This window comes from Natator depressus, chromosome 6 (genome assembly GCF_965152275.1).
Source record: "Natator depressus isolate rNatDep1 chromosome 6, rNatDep2.hap1, whole genome shotgun sequence".
Lineage (NCBI taxonomy): Eukaryota > Metazoa > Chordata > Testudines > Cheloniidae > Natator > Natator depressus.
In genome coordinates this window covers 69,826,450-69,849,483 of record NC_134239.1, presented here as the reverse complement: position 1 = coordinate 69,849,483, position 23,034 = coordinate 69,826,450, and the positions used below count along the sequence as shown (strand labels likewise).

At 47.7% G+C, this 23,034-nt stretch overlaps 1 protein-coding gene across 1 annotated transcript in view; it reads left to right on the top strand.

Annotated features, from left to right (window-relative positions):
- The first annotated feature begins 16,976 nt into the window (after window positions 1-16,976).
- MAPKBP1 (mitogen-activated protein kinase binding protein 1) overlaps window positions 16,977-23,034 on the top strand; it is a 122,428-nt gene continuing 116,370 nt past the window's right edge. Inside the window, exons 1-2 of the mRNA XM_074955662.1 lie at window positions 16,977-17,560; window positions 18,557-18,918. Coding sequence (XP_074811763.1) covers window positions 18,802-18,918 — 117 coding nt within the window. The 5' untranslated portion in view covers window positions 16,977-17,560; window positions 18,557-18,801. The remainder of the gene's footprint in view (window positions 17,561-18,556; window positions 18,919-23,034) is intronic.

The following is a 23,034-nucleotide window of genomic DNA, read 5'->3' as shown; positions in this document are numbered from 1 at the left end:
ACTACAGCATGATTCTGTATACCATTGAATGGCTCCATGATATAGGGGAATATGTCTGCACTGAAGTGTGAACTCCATTTTGTTTTGAGTCTTTCATTTTGTGTGCCAACTGCCAGTTTGTATTCTGTGCTGTAAAACCAGCCTGGCCCTGCCAAAGCTGTCTATTCCAGACATGGCCCTATCCAGAAGGGGAGTGGGACACCTGGGAGAAGATTTGCAATGAAAGCGCCATTGACCCTGATTGTCTCTCAGCTACCTACCTGTGCACAAGAAGAATGAGCTCTGTGCACAGAAGTCTGGCTGAGGGAAGGGGAGGGAATTCTCTGCCTGGGCACATGGCCAATGGGGCTGGAGACTATATTTAAGGGAGAATGCTCTCTCTGAAGGGAAGCCATCCACTGCCATATGCCAGGATAGTGGGTAGGAGAGAGACAAGGCAGGAGAAACTCTGCCTAGCCTGAAATGCTGACCAGATCTCAGACTCATGGAAGGACTGTACTCAGATTCGGCGAAGGGGGGTTGCCTCTTAGGACTGTTATTTTGCAAAGAGCGGTAGCTCTGGTCATGTCAAGAGTAAAGTGACTGTGGTTAAGGAACTCCCTGGATAAGCATGTGCTCCTTGCTTGCCTGCCTTCTTGTCCCTGACGGGGTTAGGCAAGAAGCTCAGAGTGCCCACAGTGAGGCGGACTTCTGAGGGATTGTGTATAAGCAACAAGGGGCTCGGGAGGATTGAGGCACTGAATCTGGGGATTAAGGTAGGTGGGCTGGAGCACTTCATGTCCCACAGCAGACAGGAGATCTGTACTTGGTCATGTGCCTTAGGGTAGGTCTACATCTGAGCTGGGGGGGCGGGGGTGATTGCAATTTGCATAGGCATGCCCATGCTAGCTCTGCTGGAGCTAGTACCTAAAAATAGCAATGTGGCTGCAGTGGCATGGGTGGTAGCTTGGGTTAGTTGCCTAAATATGTACTCAGGGGGTTGGGCAGGATTGTACTTAGGGTGGCAGCTAGTCCAAGCAGCTGCCAGGGCCACTGCAGACACACTGCTATTTTGCTAGTGTGGGCATGTCTATGTGAGCTGGGAATCACTCCCCCCCAGCTCAAATGTAGATGTACCCTTAGGGTATGTCTACACAGCACAGAAAAATCTGCGTCTGGACTCGGGCTCGCGGGGCTTGGGCTGTTTCATTGCTGTGTAGACTTCCAAGCTCGGGCTGCAGCCTGAGCTCTGGGACCCTCCCACCTCACATGGTCCTAGAGCTCAGACTCCAGCTCAAGCCTGGGAGTCCACACAGCAATGAAACAGCCCCACAACCCCGAGCCCTCTGAGCCCGCGTCGGCTAGCACAGGCCGGCCATGGGTGTCTAGTTGCTGTGTAGATGTACCCTTAGAGGGCCAGATCTTGGCACAGTGACCTGGCTCTGCCTAGACCCAGTTGGCTTAGGATCAAGAGGGATCTAGTGGTTGGTTCCACTTACAACTGGTACTGTCTAGAGATGGGCACTGGCCAGGTTGAGACAGGCCCATCTAATCTTGAATGGGCCAGTGCTGACACAGTTCAGGGACACAGTTCAAACACAGGCTCATATATATTTACAAGATGATTTAACTGTTTGCAGGGGGAGGGGACCTGCATTCCAACTGGTTTCCCTGATGCAGAGTGTTGTAATGTAGACGGGATCTAACATTATTATAATCTGAGTTAAGAAATAGGCTTTTGCTTCCAGGTGTGGAGGACTGGGGTAGCCTATAGCAAGGGTAGTGCAATAATAATAATAATTAAGAATGTATAATACCTAGCTTTTATACAATGCTTCTCGTCAATAGATCTCAAAGCACTTTACAAAGAAGAGCAGTATGCCCATATTAAGGAAAGCAAAACGACAACAAAAAACCTCCCTCTTCTCACTGGGTGGTGAGACCATGCTTAAAAGCTGCTGCCCAACTTGACTGTAACTAGCATAATTCAAATTTTATGGGGGAAAAGGAGTAAGGCTCTCTGCTGTACCCAGGCCCTCTAGATTTTGTATATCCCAGCGCTGAGATATGTGCCAAATCAGTTCAAACCAACCATTGTTTGCCTTAGTCTACACTAGGGAAGTTTAGAAAATAATTCCCACCAGACCAGCTGAGCCAGTGGGAGCACCAGCGGGAATTGTTTAATCCAGTTCCTTAGTGTAGACAAGGCCTCATTGTCTGATTCTCACAGGGAAAACGTCCAGCTTCACAAACTTTGCTGACTAAGGGGGACAATAATTACACTGAAAACTACTGTACAACGGGCACATTCATGACCGAAAGAGAAGCTGATCTGCATGCAGCTGGGCCAGGCGGACGGTCCTCAGCAGCAGCAACCAGCGCCCGAAAGCAATAACCCTGGAGCAAGCTGTATCACTCGCTGAGGGTACGGTCTGGGCTCAGCACCTTGGCTGTGGAGCACACAGTGCAGGCTGAAAGGTGTGTGTGTGTGTGTGTGTGTGTACAGCTCCTTTCACACACCTCCCAGCCTGGAGCTGCTGGGTGTACAGCTGGTCCCAAGGCATGAGACAGTAGCAGAAAAGTGGCTCAGACAGCAGGGCTAAACCTAACGGGGTCACTCATTGCCACCTGAACAATGAGAGACGCACACACCGCACCAGCAATCTGTTCAGGCTCCAAGGCTCTCACACCTAGGAATTCACTAACTGGAGCATTTGCCATGGCAGCCGCCTGCATTACCACAACACCATTGGCTGGAGGCATGCCAGGGTCTGTCTACACTGTGGCTGGGACTTGTGCTTAGCAGGGCTCTAGCCACAGCTCTGAAAATAGCTACGTAGACAGGGCTTCGACGTCGTGCCTTGGGCTGGAACTTGGGCTCTCAAGCTCACCCCCACCCCCAGGCTTCGGAGCCCGAGCCCCACCCCCAACATCGACACTGCTAGTTTTAGAGTGCTAGGGTGAGTCTGTGCACTGGCTGGGGAGGCTCGCTGTCGGGTGCAGTGTAGTCACACTGTCCAGAGCGGCTCAGAAATGGGGTACCAATCTCAGGGCAGGCTGCTACAGACCAGGGCGCAAACCCCAAACTGGCTGTGAGTTCTATACTTAGATTTCACCAACCAAGTATCAAGTGTGAACTCCTCAAGCACTGTAACAGCCTTGGCATGGGGTCACAGACGCTCCCCTTGGGCGCTCCGGTCTATCTTGCCACCCAAGCAAGCCTGCCTTTGTGATAGATGGTCCCTTACACCAAAAATCACAACATTCAGGTTATGCCCAGTCCCAAAGGATCAGCCATGTACCCCCGGTCAGTTGTACCCTAGATCTCTCACCAAAGACAACGCCTGTAGCCAAGCCTGTAATAAACTAACTAAAGATTTATTAACCAGGAAAAAGAAATGAGTTATTTACAAGGTTAAAGCAGGTAAACGTACACACACAAATAAGCTACATCTTAGGTTTGAAAAAGTAATAGAAGCTGCTGTAATGGGCAAATGCTGTAAATCCTTTAGGGCTAACCCAAGTGAAGCAGCTCGGGGATCCCTGAGTATGCTTAGAAATATTGCCCTCTTTGAATTCCAAGCAGCACAGTGATACAGTGCCTTCTGGTCAGGGGTTTTTATTCCCTTCCCCCAGAGTTCAAACTGGGATGGGATGAGGGCTTGTCCCTGCTTACTGGGCGTGGGGGGAGCAATCAACAAGGTCTTTTGTCCACTGATGTTCCACAATGGTTCATCTGGTGTCTATGGGCCTGCTTTCGTTGGGCAGGAGATGACACCTCGTGTAGTAAACTAGTGTTTCAGACTTGGTAATGCTTCTCTCCTGACTGGGGGGGTTTCCAGTCTCATAGCAAGCCCTTTCATAGTTACACAGCAAACACTTAAATATTACCTTATAACACAGGCTACAGATATTATAAGTCAAATTAATGCAGGCAGCAACTCACAAGCATTTCCTAAAGTCCAAACGCTCAACACATTCTTACAAACCTAATATCTATTTTCACAGTTCTAACACACAGGTGAGCCAGTCTGGTTTCCAGCTATGCAGTTGTCAGTGTTCATTGAGACCTAGGGGCCTTGGTATGAGCTGGCACCCGGCCTGCCAGCCTCACAAGCATGTCTCCAGGGTCCTGCCCTCAAGCCCCCAAGTACTTGTCAGTTAGTATGAGGGGGGAGTGGCTGCAAGAGATGCTATAGCTCTCAAAGAATCACCAGCACCAACAGAATCCAGCTCCCTCCCTTTATGCTTCTGACTCTGGCATATGGCAGCAGCAGCCTATACAGTACAGAGTTGGGTGAAATATTCATGGGGAAGAGATGCACCGTTAGAAATTGCCTGGTTTTGAACTCAGGCTGGCAGCAGTTTTGTGACATTTTTCACAGTATTTGAGCTAAATGTTGGCAATGTTTTTGTCATAAGTTTTCACTTATTAAAACAAGGGTGCAAACATTTGAGTCACGTGTTTTAACTTAGAGTTGGGTTGGTTGATTGTGATTGGTCACAGAGTATTGGTCCTCATCCTCTGACTGGCTGACCATAGCTCATGTAGTTACGAATGTTAATGAAAGCCATTTTGACTGTGTTTCCTTGAGGATGTAATTCCTCTTCTTTTGCAAGATACCAGGGAAAATTGTGATGAAAAAAAATGAAAACAGCAGTGGTAACTAACGGATAATCTACTTTTCCCGTCAAATCTAAAACTGAGTTCAAATATATGAGTCCACTAAAGTTCACTGGTTTTGTGAGCATTCCTGTCGACCTGCTCCCTAGTATATTGGCAGTAAGCAGAGACAATGGAAGCAACCGGAGTGTTTGATTTGAGCAATTATTCCTAGATGTTAGCCAAGCTCTAATATCTGTTCTGTGAGCTCCTTCTTAGGCCACTGTGACCGGCCGGCCGGCCGGCCAGCCTTCCTTATGTCATGTCGATCCTTCGGGTAATAGTTTGGGTGCCACGCTGCTGGCTTTATTTATTTGCTGTGCCCCTTGTTTTTATTTTTCATCACTTCCATTTGTGTGTATCCTTGTCCCAAGGGCAGCCAGCCTTCCACTTCGATTCCTTTCCTCGCTTCTGAAATGTTAGTGTAGGCTGTTCTGCCTTGCAGAATTCTGTCTTATCAGTCTAGTTTTTATGCTCAACACCATGGTGCCTGAGGAATTGCTCCCCGTGAGCAGAGGATCTGGCTGCAGTGTCCTGTCTGCCCTTCCTTTGATCAGTCCTCCTGTCGGATGACTACCTGGCTGCGTTTTCTTGAATTTGGCCTTTATTTGCTGCCTACCTTGGCCCCAATTCAGGAAAGTGTCCCCAGTCCGAACAGCACATTAGCAAAGGCAACAGGCATATGCCTGAAGTTAAGCATGTGCTTGAGTGCTGTAGAGATAGACATATGGAAAGTGCTGTCCTGGATCTGACCCTGGGTTTTGTCACCAGACTCACAAAGGGCACTGTCCTGGGATGTGTCTCTCTGTCCTTGTCTGGAAGGGCACCCACCTACTCTGACAGGACCATACGGTGTTTCCTGTTTGTCTTCTCCTGCTTGGATCAGATTTAGTATAGTGTGTCCTACTGGCAACTGTTCTCCAAGATCTGTCCTGTTCTGTCCTGCCGTGGCTAAGCAAAGGTGATGTTTCATGCTGGCAGTGGGTTTTGCAAGACAGTGTTAGAGAAGGTTCTCTGCATTTTGTGCATTTTCAAGGAGGAACAAACAAGGAGGAAGAGGATGAAATGGTGAAAAGATGAGGGTGGGATTTCCCCAGGGGCCTGCAGTAATTAGGTGCTCAGCCCCCACAGAAAGGCAATAGGAGCTGGGCACCTGCCTCCCTTTAAATTCTTTGAAAATCTCAGCCCCACTGCAAAATAATAGCGCTCTTATTGTGACTATCTCCAAGCCTGGCTCCTGGTCTCCTCTGGGACAGATTCATGCTTTACATCCCTGGAACAACTCCTCTTTCTTATGGCTCAGTGAGGAGCTGGGACTTTCCTGGAAGCAGCAGGACTAGTGCTGTCAGCACTGTTACAGTACGCGCTTGTCCCAGATGGTACTGCGGGTATGTCTACATGGCAGTTAAACACCCACAGCTGGCCTGGGCTCCTGGGGCTCAGGCTGCGGGACTGGAAAATTGCAGTGTAGACGTTCAGGCTCGGGCTGGAGCCCAAGCTCTGGGACCCCACAAGGTGGGTGGATCCCAGAGCCCAGGTTCCAGCCTGAACGTCTACACCACACTTTTACAGCCCTGGAGCCAGTGTCCTGCGAGCCCGAGTCACCTGACATGGGCCAGCCGTGGGTGTTTAACTGCAGTGTAGACATACTGTGACAGCCTGACTGTGATGCCTGGCTAGAAAGGGTTAAACATCCTGCAAAATAAATAACCCTCAAAAGACATGTGGGGAGATCATGTTCCTGTTTTTGTTTATTTACATATGTATGAGTAGGGTCGACAATGTAATCAACAGTCCCTGTCTATGCTGTATTCTGATAATTCAGAGGTCAAAAGAACATCCTATCATTTAAATTAATTGTAAACACGGGATATCTCAGTATTCATCTCTCTTTGAAATGTATAACAAATAATCTGTGAATGGTGGAGGAACAAGCAAATTGCCTTATGTTAATTCTATAGCTAAGTACCAGTGATGGACCTCCTTCAAAGTCATGCTAATTACCTTTTGAACTCCAATTTGTCAAAAGACATGAAATTGTATAAAAGATCCTTGGATCCTGATTCTGTCATCTCAGATCTGCTTAAGCTTTCATCAGGGGAAGTTTGAGTCGCCAGACTGAGGTCCCAGTTATGCTGGTATGCCCCGAATATGATATTTGGACACTGGACTATAACCTATGAACTAAAGGAACTCTTTGCAACTACAAAGCTCACCATCTCTGCTATGAATTTGAACCTCAGTGGATTGAACTCATGTCGGTATGTATATTGATCTTTTAACCATACTCTTTCTTTTGTTTTTTAATAAATTTTAGTTTAGTTAATAAGAGTTGGCTGTAGCATGTATTTGGGTAAGATCTGAAACATTCATTAACCTGGGAGGTAATGTGTCCGGTCCTTTGGGATTGGTAGAACCCTTTTTTTTTTTTATATGATGAAATAAGATTTTCAGAAATCATCATATTTGACTTAGGTACCTGGATGGAGGCCTGAGGCTGGATCACTTTAAGGGAACTGTGTTGTTTGGATTTCTGAGTGACTAGAAAAGTAATAAAGAAGCTGTTTTATGCTGGCTTGGTAAATCTAAGTATTGGAATATCCACCAGCTTTCGGGGGATTGTCTGTCCCATGTTTTGCAGTTCACTCAAATTGAGTGACCAGAGCTGGCCTCCACTGGGACCCCAGTCACACTGACACTGCCGATTAGTGTGCAGGGAAACAAACAGTTCCAGTGCTGTCCAGCCCCTGAACGTTACGGGAACCCATTTGTTCTGTATGGCTTGTCCCCAGTAGGGACAAATGCAATGGGGGCTTGTGACAGGGCTCTGCTTCTGGAGCACACACATGTCTCAGTGCACCTGTTCCAAGTCCGGCCCTTTAAAGACAGTGGCTTAGCCTCACCTCTGCCTCCTTTAGCTACCACTGAAGTCCTGGGAGTGAGACTCAGACGTCTTACGGGGCTACGGATTATAAAGTGCCTGCAGGCTCAGGCAGGTTGCATGAGTTAGGGGGAGTGCAAGCCTGTGGGGAGCTGGCAGCAGCTACGCAGGGTGGATGGGGAAGAGCAGGTGTACAGGATGAAAGCCTCAAATGGGACCCTGTAAGAGCCCCATGCCAGGGTTTGTAACCCATGAGGAGGCTGGGTGGAAGACCTCTTATATTTAGAACTTGATTTCACTAAACCAGGTTCTGAAAACACCACGTGGAGTTTGATTACGGGGGGGAAGAAGGGGAAACTGAGGCAGTGGTGGGGTCCAAAGCCAGCTCAGGTAAGCCCTGCTATAGTGTGATATAGGAAACATCACAAATATAACTTGCATGCTTTCAACCATTTGATTTTCAGATGTTTGTGTTCGATTCTTATTGCTGGAGAGTGAGATTATGATGGCATTTGCAGTAATGTAGCAAATCAGCACCCAGCTAACTTTAGCTCCTGTGGCTATTGCAATCCCAGTTAATATATTGTGAAAACTGATCTGAACAAATGTGCTTCAACTAGTGCAATGTAAACCTCTGGTGACATCACTGTCATGAGCTGTGCCTTGTTTTTGCTTGCCAGCAGTCGGGTTTGTGCAATACTCATTAAAGGCATGTTCCAAATGGAGGCAGGGCTGCCGATGGCAATTTAGGTAAGTGAAGTGATAGACAGTCCTTTTATTTTTCTGGCACTAGCTCATAGCAACTAAAAGCATTTGGGTGGCCGGAAGCCGCATAACTTTATGGCCTGAGTAATGAGCTCCTAGATTGTCAGTCTCACAGGGCAGGGATGGAGTCTCACTCTGTGCTGTGTAACAGTGCAGAGCACACTGCTGGTGCTAAACAACTAAAGAGGAAGAAAATCCAGAACTCCAGCAGCCAGCTCATTGTGTAGTTTGGGTTTATAGCAGTTACGCATGTGCCATTGTTCTCCTTAATTACTGTTCCCTAGACCTGGAAAGCACACGATGAAGGGAAATGGAGTAAACATGTTTATTAAGGTCAATTACAAAACTATGGGCTAAGTAGGCACCAGAAACATGCATGACTAGACTGCGCTCATAGGAAAACAATGTACACTATGGCCAACATCCTCCCAGCATGGGCTGGCAAACAAGGGATGGGGGAAATGAGCACACACAAGAAAGCATGTGTCCTGTGGGCCATTGTCCTCATTAAAGCAGGCAGCAAACGCTGCAGAATCTCTGTCTAAAGCAGGAGTCCCTTGGAGCCCAGCGTGCCCAGATCTGGCAAGGGGAAATTGACATGGCAATGTCTTAAAAGTTCCAGCTTCCACTACTGCAGGCCCAGCTGCCCCATTCACTGCAAGAAAATATGCATTTGCCAGGATACTTAATTGTATAGATGGGTGCAATGCACCTGCTGGCAGTATGGAGAATTGGCAGAACAGCAGCAATAGGGTTCAAACCCTATGTCTAGTGTACTCACCTGAGCGCAGCTGGCTGCGCTCTGTTCTGACATGGGACAGAGTGGGAGTCCTGTTCTGACCACAACCAACACCGAGAGCAAAGGCGCATGGCTCAGTGGCTAGCAAGAATGTGGTGGAAGGTCAAGAAGGCACAGAAGCTGGTCAAAGGGCTGGGCCATTTGTGTGATTCCCTCACACTGCATGATGGACGGAAATAGCACCATACCCAGGTTCCTGCGTGCTGGGTGATTTACAGGCATTATGTGTCACACAACCAGTCCACTTTACATACCTCAGCATCAGTCAGAGATCTGCACATCCCCTTCCCTTCAGCTACCATGTGCTCAGGACAGCCTGTGTGTTTTGAAGCTACCTCTGCCAGCGTGAGGAGCTTTACTGTGCAGCATGCACAGAAGTGGGTGAAACACGTCGCACTGGGCGTTCCTACCATCGCCACACCTACCGTTCAGCTGCCCGCCCCCCAAAGGACACGTGAGGCTGAGGCCGTGGGCTGGCTTTCTGCACAGGGGAGTTTCACCTTGGAGCACAGTTTGCACCTGGTAACAGCCCCTGGAAGAAAGCAGAACCCCACTTTCCACATGGGATATCTTCACTGGGGCAAAAATTGCATTGCTTTCCTGTTTTTCCTGGGATGCACCACTGCGGACAAATGGGACAATGAGTTGGTTTGCAGTTGGTGCAACCCAGGAAAAAGGAGGGAAAATAAATGTTTTTAAATAGCACCGGTAAGTGGTCCTTATGTGCACCTACGAGAAGTTGTCCCCAACACCTCTCACTCAGGGAACAGCCTCTGGCTCTTGTACCACACTGGGCAATTTCCTTTCCTTTCCCCGAAGTGCCTGATAAAGGATAGCTCAGCTACAGACCTCCAGCTTGGTGCTGGTATTCAGGAAGCTTTCCTTCTCCCTTACTCAGCTGCCATCTCCATGAGTTCAATTAAACATTCCCCAGAGGCAGTTTTCAGCCTGGGACTCCCCCAGTCGAGCCGGAGACCTTCCCACCCCAGACCTAGCCTTTCTGTGTGTTTTCCAGCCCTGGCCTCCTTGTCAAGGAGTCAGTGACCACCTCACCTTAAGCATCGCTATTTTGGTCAGCGTCCAACGTCTAAGGTCCCAAATAACCACACTATGAAAACCAATGAACTTAAGCACAGTTGTTACTCCACTGGGGCCCAGCCAGGTTATAAAATGAGTGTGTGTGGATAGGACCAGATTGTGTTAGGATAAGGGTTAAAGAAAACTCTGGGTGTTTGGCCAGGTGTAGAGAGTTAGGGCCTGTCTAAACAGTCAAATGTGCTATGGCGAAGGACTGATGTGCCCTTGAGCACGCCCTGACTGAGTTCTACCTGTCTCTGTATTTATAATTCTCTCATCACATTAGTGTCTAGATAGATAAGGCCAGTTGTGTTATATGTGTGTCCCGATCTCTTGTCGTTGAAGATGACAGTGTAGATGGGCCCTCAGTCTAAGCACATTTTTCATTTTTCATGCTCAGATGCAAAGTGTCATAAATCAGCCAGCGATAACCAATACAGCATTCTCCCAGGCCCGGGGGACTCTGCTAGCAGACAGGTGGTGGAGGCAATTGCAGTGTTCTAGTCTGCGAGCATGCAGCGGTCACACACACACAGAACCCTGGGGGCTAAAAAGGCCCTTTTCTGAACTGAACGTTGAGATTTTCAGGTAATCCACCGACGTCAGGAGCAAACCCCCAAATATTGCCGGAGTGCCGTCAAATCATGCAGCTAGCAGTGCTCCGGGTGCACCAAGCACCCTCTGTCCCTGCTGGGAAGGGAATTAGGGAGCGTGTCAGGGCTGAGCAAGGGGCTCAGCAGTAGGCTTTGAAGGCAAAACAATGGCATGCTTTCCTGTAGGTGAGGGCAGTGTAAGCTTGTATGGTCTACTTGAAAATCTTGGCCCCCTAAATAAATCAAAATTCCACTGCCTCTAATAGTTACTATCATTTGTATTACTCTAGCACCCAGTGACCTCAATCAAGATTGGTGACCCATTGTGCTCTGGACAAAAATATTGTAAAAGAACCTGGCCCTGTCCTGGAGAGTGCACAGTCCAAATAAAGACAAGATGTAGCACATGGGCATAGCATACGATGGGAGGTGTTAGAAGAAGAGGAGGGTAAAAATCATAGGCTCATGTGGTTTCGCAAGCTACACATGTTTATAATTTACAGGCTATTGTATGAGATAATTAATCAGTCTCCAGCAGGCCATCTGCCTGATCACTGTCATTAGGCAGTTTCCTGTAAGCACCATGGCAGAAAGGCATCAGAAGGAGCAATCTGATTGAGTGGTGGGTTTGCCAGTTGATCCTGGGTGTTCCAAAAGTATAGGCCCATTTCACTTAATATCAAGACAGTTATGCACAGTTTATTGGATGGCAGGATTCTGACATCAGAAGTAATGCTCAGATCCTTGACTTTACTTCTATTTGTTAAAACGGGTGCAACAGTTCTACATTGGTCTTAAACTTTCATACTCTCATTTCACAGTTTTTATGTCAGAGCCAGGAAATCCAGCCCTTTGTAGGATACACTAGTTGTGAAATACACCTTTCACTTCAGTTCCTAAAAGACCAACAAAAGGTTGGTGATTCTGCTTGTTTCCCTGCTGCAGTAAGTAAGATCCAGGAGTAAGGCTGGTATCCCAGCTGTTTGATCTGCCATTATATTACCAAAACCCCCGAGGAGGGGTGGGGGTGGTAAATCCCTTAAAAAATTTAATTTCAAAATTTCAGAAAAATTCTTGTACTGATGATGGATTGGTGAAACCGAGTGAAATTTCACATTGGCTGTTTTTTTACATTTGGGAAAGTTCTGCGTTTTGTTTCAAAATATTTGCAAAGTGCATATCAGAAATTCCAGCACCCCCCACTCAACCAGTCTCTTTTCAATGGACTTAAAACTCCACTGCTGTTTGGAGAGGCAATTCACCTTTAAAAAAAAAATCATTTTACAAACACATGCCAGGGGGGCCAATCACAAATTGCATTTTGCATGTGCTCAGCGTTCAAATAAAAGAAGCAAATAGGCTTAATTGCATTTGAACAAATTCTCCCAAACAAATATCTCAGCTGACGCCCATTTTGAAGGCATCAGTCATTCTAGTCCCAAACTTGCATATGTTCCACACAAATTGGGCAACCCCCTCTTTTATTATTGGAGATTATTTACATCAGAAATAAAGACTCGTGGAATTGAGGTCCTAGAAAAACATTATAGTTGTATATGCAATAGCAGGCTCCAATCCCGCAAAGAGTCATGCAGATCTTTAATTTTATACTCCCATTTAAATCAGTGGGAGTTAGGTTACTAAATTCCTTTGAGGGTCTGGGCCACTGTAAGTAGTCCCATTCACTGCAATAGAACTATTCACAGGGGATAAAGTTAAGCAGATGCATAAATCTTTGCAGGACTGGGGCTTTAATTGTTTGCAGCAGCTCTGATCTCTATTATTAATTTTTTCCTATCCTGTGCAGTCAGGCACTGTTACTCAGACATACCACAGTTATTTACACTAAGGTGAGGAGTTCCACAGCATTTTAAGTTTCCTGCACAAGTCCTAGTGTGTGTTCCTCATTCTGGATTTTTGTCACATGTTGTGGGCCATGTTTGGGCCTTTGAAAGTTGAAAGATATGTTCCCTACCTCCCACTGTGGTACTGTACTTTATATGATTAAAAAAATTCTGCCCTATTGCAATTACAAAGTTTCATGCCATGGTAGTCTTGTTTCATCTTACAAAATAATGACAATCTATCACAGTTTTGGGGGGAGGGAATGAAAACAGTAGATCTGTAGACGTCTCCCCCCCGATTTCAAAGGCAGAGCTCAGATACAGTGCTCACCTGGCAGTGGTTCACAATCCCCAGTGCGCACAGACCTGTACCAGTAGGTCAGGCTGTTATACAAGTGTGCCAACAAAGGAGATGGAAGTAGGGCTGGTTGAAAACTTCCAACTGAATGTGTTTTTCTGGGGAAAATTGTTTTTGTTTTACAATCCCCCCCCCCCCCACACACACAAAGTGGCTGCTTTCGGTGGAAAATGTAGATATTTTTTGTCAAACTGACCAACCCAAAACCAAAATATTTCATCCAAACCCTAAAATATTTAGATTTAGATATGCTACTGCAGTGCGGCCAGGGCTGTCCTTAGGCATACACAGCATATAAATGAATCTTTCATTAAATAAATAGAGTCTAGCTCTTCTGCTTGTGTGGAAAACATTCTGAATGATATAGGAGTGTGTTTCTTAGTCTGTAGAGACTGAAGCTGCAGCTCTATGATATATAAAGTTCATGGGCTATTCACACTGAAACCTAATGATGGTTAAAAATGTTGACATTTTAACTCTTTTATTTTGTGGTTTTGTTCTCTTCAAGTTTATACCACGCTCATCAAGTTCTTATACCATCACTCATCAGTTGCTTATATCTGAGCAACTTCCAGTAGGATATTAAGCAACATGGCTACACATTTGTCACCCACTGTTTGTTCTCTCATCTACTTCCTAGGGGGGAGAGGAATGTGCAGTGGAGTGTGCTGTTTTGGTAGGTTTTAGGCGTTTTTTTTTTTTGGTTTAAAATATACCAGTTGCTGTGTTTATATTAGAAAAGACAGATCAAGGAAACGTGCCCTGGAGTGGAAGATGAGATAGTTTGTGATGGTGATGGCCCCCAAGAAAGTTCTGTCTCCTGCACAGTAGAGCTTTACCCTTGGGGTTGAGCATTCCATTGTGTCAGAAAGGTGTGTTGTTGACCACAGTCTTCATCCCAGAGCTTTAGGGGATCTTTTAGCTGTCATAAGCCCAGGCCATGGAATGGTTTGAAGTTAAGGACTGAGACCTTGAACTCAATTCAATATTCTACAGGAAGCCAGTGTAGAGAGCGGAGGACAGGTTTGATGTGTTAAAAACAGAAGACAAATATGGTCATTATAGCCGAAACTTCCAGCTAATTTGCTTATCCAATGTGGTTGGATATCATAGAAATTAGAGATTGAAAAATATATTAGGTTATTTCACTGGGGTCAATGCAGGACTTTTACCTAAAGTAGGGACAGAGTTTTGACCAGTCCAGCTTTAAGACCCCGATCCTGCAAACACTTTTGTACATACATAACTTTACAAGTGTGAATAATCCCAGTGACTTCACCAAATTTTCACTATTTTTTTTTTCAGTGACGAGCTATAATTCCCATTAACACCCAGGGTTGGACAGGAGCCACCAAAGATGGAACAAAGCAGTCATCAAGCAAGAGAAAAGGAGGGCAGGCATCAAAGGAGATGGGGAGGGAGAAGGGTGTGGAGGAGCAGCTCCCAAGAGATAGGATGGGGGTACGGCAGAGGGAGGGGGAGAGCCATGGTAAGCAGGGCATTAGTAGAGTTTCACCACTTTTACCCCTGCTTTCATCACAGGTAATGTAGGTTCCTATCCCCTCCCTTAGGCCTCTGTTGTGGCTTTTAGCTACAACCCTGAATTGGGAGCAGAGTGGAGTTTCACAAGCTCTTCTCAGCTTCCAGGCACACAGAAGGAGTGAATCCACTGCTACACCCTAGGTATCACATGCTGCAAAGAGCTGCAGCAGACACATTAAAGAGCCACGTGCAGCTCCTGAGCCTCAGTCCGAGTATCACTGCCCTAGATACACCCGCTTTCATTGCCATTCTTCCTGGCCAGTGCTGGTGGAAGGGACTATGGCTCTCCTGCCTCCCCACCCACTTTGAGGGGATTAGGGCCCCTAGTGGCACCAGCAGGGAGCAGTCCCTGTGTTTAGGAGAATGCAGGGACTGGAACTTTGGCTGTGCTCCCTTGTGTACCTGCAGAGCATGGGTGGTGGGTGGAGGCCCCCTTTGGGGAGGCTAGCCCCCGGCTCCGCCCCTTCTGCCTGCAGTCCAGGCTGTACAGGCACCATACAATCAAAGAATCATAGAATATCAGGGTTGGAAGGGACTTCAGGATGTCATCTAGTCCAACCCCCTGCTCAAAGCCGGACCAATCCCCAACTAAATCATCCCAGCCAGGGCTTTGTCAAGCCTGACCTTAAAAATATCTAAGGAAGGAGATTCCACCACCTCCCTAGGTAACGCATTCCAGTGTTTCACCACCCTCCTAGTGAAAAAGTTTTTCCTAATATCCAACCTAAACCTCCCCCACTGCAACTTGAGACCATTACTCCTTGTTCTGTCATCAGCGCCCACTGAGAACAGTCTAGATCCATCCTCTTTGGAACCCCCTTTCAGGTAGTTGAAAGCAGCTATCAAATCCCCCCTCATTCTTCTCTTCCGCAGACTAAACAATCCCAGTTCCCTCAGCCTCTCCTCATAAGTCATGTGTTCCAGTCCCCTAATCATTTTTGTTGCCCTCCGCTGGACTCTCTCCAATTTTTCCACATCCTTCTTGTAGTGTGGGGCCCAAAACTGGACACAGTACTCCAGATGAGGCCTCACCAATGTCGAATAGAGGGGAACGATCACGTCCCTCAATCTGCTGGCAATGCCCCTACGTATACATCCCAAAATGCCATTGGCCTTCTTGGCAACAAGGGCACACTGTTGACTCATATCCAGCTTCTCGTCCACTGTAACCCCTAGGTCCTTTTCTGCAGAACTGCTGCCGAGCCATTCGGTCCCTAGTCTGTAGCGGTGCATGGGATTCTTCCGTCCTAAGTGCAGGACTCTGCACTTGTCCTTGTTGAACCTCATCAGATTTCTTTTGGCCCAATCCTCTAATTTGTCTAGGGCCCTCTGTATCCTATCCCTACCCTCCAGCGTATCTACCTCTTCTCCCAGTTTAGTGCCATCTGCAAACTTGCTGAGGGTGGAATCCACACCATCCTCCAGATCATTTATGAAGATATTGAACAAAACCGGCCCCAGGACCGACCCTTGGGGCAGTCCACTTGATACCGGCTGCCAACTAGACATGGAGCCACTGATCACTACCCGTTGAGCCCGACAATCTAGCCAACTTTCTATCCACTTTATAGTCCATTCATCCAGCCCATACTTCTTTAACTTGCTGGCAAGAATACTGCGGGAGACCGTGTCAAAAGCTTTGCTAAAGTCAAGGAACAACACGTCCACTGCTTTCCCCTCATCCACAGAGCCCGTTATCTCGTCATAGAAGGCAATTAGATTAGTTAGGCATGACTTGCCCTTGGTGAATCCATGCTGACTGTTGCTGATCACTTTCCTCTCCTCTCCTTTCCAACTACCATCTGGCTCCAGCGCTTATTTTGTGCCAGGGCTTGCTGGGGCTGAGCCCCGGCACCTCTAGGCTTGGCACCTCAGTTATGAAAGTACAAAAATAGCTTGACCCCCAGCACCTCTTTCATTACAAATGAAGCACTGACTGGTCTAATATTGAGCCTCTTGGCTGTGGCTGGGGCAGCATGATACCCACAGGGGTGGAATCCCCTTCTCTCAGATAACATCCCAAGCTCCCTGGCAGGTTCAATCGTGCCCAGTTGAATGGGAGGCAGCGAGGAGGCTGGTTGCTGAGGCAGAGGCCAGAGTCTGGGAAACTGGAGGTGAACAACCCCCCCCTGACAGATGCAATGCACAGTGCCCTACTGGAAGGTGCGCGTGGTATAAGACCCTATAGAGAACAGAACAGACCGGGCTCATGGCCTGCAAAGGCGTCATCAGGCACCCCCAGGGTGAAGTACAGATTGCTTCTCCCTTGGAGATCTAACAATCGCTCTCTAATTCCTCCTCTGCCAATCCCAGCCCGCTGCTCCCGCCCCCAGCTCTGCAGCCCGCCAACCTCTGCGCCAACCTTCGCTTTTGCGGGGTTTCCCAGCCCTCCCTCTCTGCAATTTCAAGCTTCCCCCAACCTTTTTTTTTTTTTGGGGGGGATTTGTCAGTTCCGCGTTTTGATCTGCCTGAGCCACCGTAGCCCGGCGAAGCCGCCTGGCTGGGGCTGTGTGTGAGCGCTGAGAGGCTGCTGCAGGCAGAGGCGATCCGATTCCGCACAGGCTGGGGCTGCCGCGGGGGATGCGAGCGGGAGCCAGCCTGGAACTCCGAGAGCGGAAACAGCTGAGCGCGCAGGCGATACGCTGGAGCCAGCCGGGGAAGGCGATCGGATCCCGGGGGGAGGATACGGAGCAGGGGGCTGGGGGCAGCGACTCTGGTCAGTTTCAGCCCCGTTACAGGCTGCGGGGAAATTCACCAGCCGAGCCGCAGATCTTCCTCCCCCATCCCCTCCCCGCACTTCTCCTCCCGCATTTTTAAAAACCTCTCCGAAGTGGTGACGAACTCCGGATTCTCGCTGCAGTTTGGGTCTCGCTCCTCCTCTCCCCGTGTACCAGTGCCGATGCCTGCAAAGCCGTGACACCAGGGACGCCGACTTCGGAGCTGGTTTTTCTTTCAGGGAAGGTTGGCTGGATGGACAGAGCCTTGGATAAATCCTTTTTAATCGCACTTCCCTGCTGCCCCCCGCCCCCTCCAGCAGACACCGCTCCTGCTGCACCAAGGTAATAGAAATCGGCCCGTGCAACCGCCTGCTTGAAAAGTTTATTTTATTTTTGGGGTGGCAACGTTCTGATTTAATTAAAACGAACCAAATTACCCCGTCCCCACAATCTCATTTCTGCATAATGAGTGGGCAATGCTCTGAAAGGGCTCGCGATCTTGCTGACTCTAGCATTCTTTCTCCTCCTTCCCCCCATCTTGTATGAAAGCGAGGAGGATATTTTAGTGCAAACTACTTCAGTTAGAAACCTGACTTGATTCTCTTCCCCCACCCCCTCCAGCTCGGTGGCTTGGGCAAAGGTGTAGAAGGTTTGGTTTGAGATCTCTAATCCTTGCCAGCAGTCACGATTCCTTGCTAACCTCCTTTATAAATAGAGGTGTGTGTGTGTGTGTAATATTTTATGACTTTATATTTAGATAACGTACAGTATATTAAAAAGCAGAGGTAAATTTATGGGAGCTTTAAAAACACCAGCAGTCTGTCTCTTATTTACTCTTGGTACCTTAGTGTGACTTATATTTTGTATTTGTTATTGTTTATTTAAACACCAACAATATGCTCTGCATCCTATAAACCACAGAAAATGAAATGGTCCCTGGCCTCTGCACTAGTCTGTGGCACTGTTTCTGCAATTGGATGTATGTGGATGAACTCCTGCTGACTGTAATGGGCTCCATGTGGGTTCCAAGGGGCTGCTTGCCTGGATCCAACTGCAGGATCAAAGTATCTGTGTTTAATACTGTACTTAAATCCTGAAATTTCTCTTGTCAAACGCATCAAAATGGTGTCTCTTTAGATTTGTAAATTACAAATAAATACAAAATTGTAATTTGCAACTTTTAAAAAACTTCTTTGCCACCATGAATGAATGATACCCCATCCATCCATATCCCACAAAGACTTATATGGTGTCTGGTTTTCATTCTGCGTTCCCTAGAAATACAGAAGTACAATTTATTGGGGATGGTTTTTTGACCCATGAATCCTTGTTTTTTAGATTAAAGCTGGTCTGATGCTCTAGCATCTGCAAAGGAGAAACCTGAAAACATACTCGAGTACCTTGGCCCAGAAGCCCACGAGTTCTGGTGAAGCAGAGTGGGGAGTCCCCAGAAAACGGAGTCAGTGAGAGACATGTGAAGGAGCGTGAGTTGGCCCTGAGCTCGTGGGCGTCCTGGCCACAAAGTTGGGCTGATTTACTGAAGTTTGTTTTTGAGTGGGGTGATACTCTCCCTTCACCCAGCCATGATGTCGGTTGAAGGATCTACGATAACAAGCAGGATAAAAAACCTGCTTCGCTCCCCATCCATTAAACTGAGAAGGAGCAAGCCTAGAAGCAAGCGAGAGGACATCAGCAGTAAGGTGAGTGAGCGATGTGTTGGCATCACATTTAACCTTGTTTCCTAAGGCCCTGTCTGTGCTAAAAATACAGCCATGTTGGGACACCTGGCCTACAATGACAGTATCCCCCAGTACAACTGGAGCATAGTTTTGGTCTGTATTAAACAGGACCTTAACTGTGTCTCTGAATCTCACTAAAGTCCAAGTCACTTCTACGGAAGCACTGTATTTGCACAGCTTGGATGTAAGTGATGTAGCAGCTTCAGAATAAATCATGTTAAGAATGTTTACTTTGGGGGGAATATTAAATGGGTCCAGTAGTTCCTACACTCTGGTCAATGGTCTCTTGCTGGTCATTCACAGAGAGACGCCTGGTCCCATTAGGCTGGCTCCTCCTTGTTTCATAAATACTAAAAATATGCATGGAATTGCTGTAGGTGCCATAGGGCTTTATGTGTCCCACTTCTCCCCCTAGCTCCCAGCGCTTCCTGCCACGAAACAGCTGTTTTGTGGCGGCAAGCGCTGGGGGGGAGGAGGGGAACGCGGCGTGCTCTGGAAAGAGGCAGGGCCGGGGCGGGGAAGGAGTCTAATAGGGGCAGAGAGGGAGTGGAGTTGGGGTGGGGACTTTGGGGAAGGGGTTGGGGTGGGGCAGGGCAGGGGGCAGGGCCGGGGTGAGCACCCACTGGCACCTGGAAAAGTTGGTGCCTATGTTTATGTGATTGTGAATGGGAGAGAAATGTAAGATGACAGATCAGAGAGGAGATGTTCGTGAAATTATTCTCTACTCAGATGTGGTCCATGAGCCAGAGAAGTGTGAGAACCCTTGAACTAACTTTCCCTACTTTGTGTGGTTTTTATAATTAACAAAAGTAGCAAGAATAGTTTTCAGGGATGTTTTAGCTTATAAACAAGCCGGGGGAGGGGGGGCGCAAGGGGGGAGATGGGAGAAAGGAGTTTTATCTCGTGGCCCATTCTCCTCTTGGTATCAGTAAAGTCAGGAGGCTGAATTCGTGACAGAAACAAGTATTCCTCTGGAATTGACTGATGTCATAAAAAGAGGATGATAACTTAATTGCATGTCAAACAGAAGGAGAAACCAGGCTGGGAGGTATTGCCTAGTGGTTAGAGCAGGGGACTGTGAGTCAGGGGACTGACATCTATTCCTGACTCTGCCACTGACTCGTTGCATGACCTCAGGCAAATCACTTAAGCTTCACATACCTCAGCTTCCCCATCTATGAAATAAGGCCACTTAGTCCTCCCTGTTGTGAGGCATCACTAATAAATGTGAAATTTGTTGGATGAAAAGTGTTATCATTGTGTTTGTTGAAAAGCAACAGCTTCAAAAATCTAGCCACAGAAGCGAAGAAGGCGCATACAACTGCAGGTGAAGTAAATTAGTTTAAATGTTTTCTCTCTGTCAAGTTTGCCCCAGTGCGAAATCCTGCTCTTAAAAGTGTGGATCAGGGATGGGCTTTCTCTGGGTAGCTGCTGATTACCAATAAGCCCAATTCTGATCTCTTCTCTCCTCTCCTCTCCTCTCCTCCCCCATATCCCTATAGGATAAACAGTACTCTGCTTCCTCCCAACTGTTTGGGGGAAGAGTCCTCTCTGTTTGTGTATAAGGTGTATGTGCTGCATTCAGAACAGCCTGACTGGACTCTGATGCCTGCCGATGGACCACACTTTTTATCTGCTGACGAGGAGTTTTTGGTTAGTCTGTGTCCACTGCTAATTTTTCAAACCATAAAAAAGGACACGTGTGCTGTACCCCTTGGGATTCAGTTTCAGTAAATGGAAAAGGTATCCAGACTCAGCTGAACACTGCCTGCTCCTTTTCAGAGCTGGAAGCGGCTGCTAGGTAAACCTCTAGCCACACCCTTGTACCAGTTCAGCCCTTTCAGAAGAGCTTCATTGTATCCTTCTGAGTTGAGTATTGTGAGGTACTTTGCCAATGCACTTGCACTGTGAGTTGTCTGATCCCTGCAGTGAATGACAGATTCATCCCACACCATTAAATTAGGTTTTGGTATCTTATTAACAAGTGCATCAGTGCAATAGGTCAGTGAGATGCAGAGAAACAACTGTGTGAGGCAGTAGGGGCTGCTTCTTGTGGCATCTCCTTGATCCTTCCTCATTCTGGGGAGAACGTGAGTGGAAGCAATTTATTGTCCTGAAATGCTACATATTAGTGCTCTGGGCAAATGGCGTAGATGTGCCTGCCCTCTGGTATAATTAATCTGACTTTGAGCTCCGTCTCCTTGCCTTACTTCAGTGGGACTGTTGGTACACAGGCAAACAGGGTGTGGTCCCTTGTCAGAGGTCCAGTAGGAAATGCTTTCATGTATGTATCCCTGGAGATGCCTTCTCTTGCCACATGCGTGTTCTTATGCCTTCCTGAGGTAACAAGCAACTTCTACCACCATAAAGCTGTATGAGGCACCTTCCTTCTACTGGAAGGCGCAACTGTAAATCCATTGGCATTGAATGATGGTGTTAAACATGTAACTCCTAAATGGGTCCCTTGTTTGTACACTGTCCAGTGACCTCCTCCAGATAACAGGCAAGGTTGCTCCCAGGAGACAGTTAACTCTCTGCACTTGTACATTGGGCAGTCTGGAAAATGTCAGCATTCAAAGGGTTACGTGCCATGTGATCATGTGTATTGTTGCAAAGCCGTAAGTAACACCAGAGTATGGTGGTGTATGGGCTTTATGTCAGTGATTGGCCGACTCTTTCTGGTGAATGCTGTATGCTTATGTAGGAGGGAGCAGGACTGTTGTTCTGGTCCCCTACCTGGAAGGAGAGACCACACCTTCCACACTAGGTGTACTATTAATATGGGGCGAGTGGGCGGAGGCCTGCCCCTCTCAGGTAAGAGGGCAGAACCACGGAGCCCAGGCTACTAGTGATTTCTGGGGATGACAAAAGAGTGAGGTCAAAGCTTAATAATGAGGGATCCAGAGTGGGACACGGAGCAGAGAACCCCTGACAGCGCCCACCACTTCTCAAAGGCATCCAGGGACTCACTGGATTCTTCCCAGAGGAACTCTGCCTGGAGACATGAATTGACAAGGGAGTGGAAATAGACCCACAGTCACAGAGCACCCCCCACATCCAGCTTCCTTCTCCTGGAGTGATGAATGGCGAGGACATCCTGTGATTTTTGGGGGACCAGGGATGGGGTGTGCATAGAGCAGGAAGTGCAGGGAAAAGTGCAGCCAGAACCTCATAAGAGGGTCTGGAGGAGCTGGAAGAGGGCTGCAACCTGACACACTCTATGTAGGTATGCACCAGGGTCTCCCTCTCACCACAAAAGGGACAGTGTCAGGGGAGTTCGTGAACCTGCCAGGTACATGCCCGTGCTCATAGTCCCATGGAGGAGCTACCAACCAATATCCCCAAAGGGCCGTGGAACGACCATACTAGGTGTAGGAGAAAAGTGAGATCCCTTTAGCTCCACATCTCCTCTGCTGAGTCCTTAAAGCCCCTCCAACAACTTCTTTTAGAATTGGTAAAAACGTGCAGCAAACAGCTGCCTTGATATACGAGTGCTGTGGTCTTCCCAATGAGGGGAGGCCGTGCCATCTGCTAAGGATAGCTAGGGCTGTGGGTGAGGCCTCCCAGGCTGGTGTGGGACCTTCTTTGTCTCTAGGGCTTTGGAAGGTGATTAGAGATGCCTGTGCAAGGGGTCTGAATAGATCAGGGGAGTGGGAGGAGGAGGAGAAGCTTTGTGCCAGCTGGCTCCAATCTGTGGTACAGGCCTATAATCCTGTGCTGAAAGTGGTCCGGCTGTGAGTGGACTGCTCTGCTGAAACCTGTATTGCTCTGAGAGGAGGAGTGGGCGCAAGTACAAATAAACGTTTTGCAGGAGGGGTGTGAACAACCTGCAGTGTGCTCAAAGGGAACTGCAAAAAGAGGAAAAACTGGATTTGTGACCTGGCTTTGTTGCTTTATGAATGCCTAAAAGGTGTGGGGGGGGTGTCTGTGTGGGGGTGGGTGTTGTGAAAGGTCGTTGTCTATGCTGTTTTTTGTGGAAAATTCTATGGACAGCTAGTGAACTATTGGGAATATGACATCACAAGTACCAAGGCAAGCAAAATCCGAGCCTTTGGAAGAGAGGTTATTTTAGTCAGA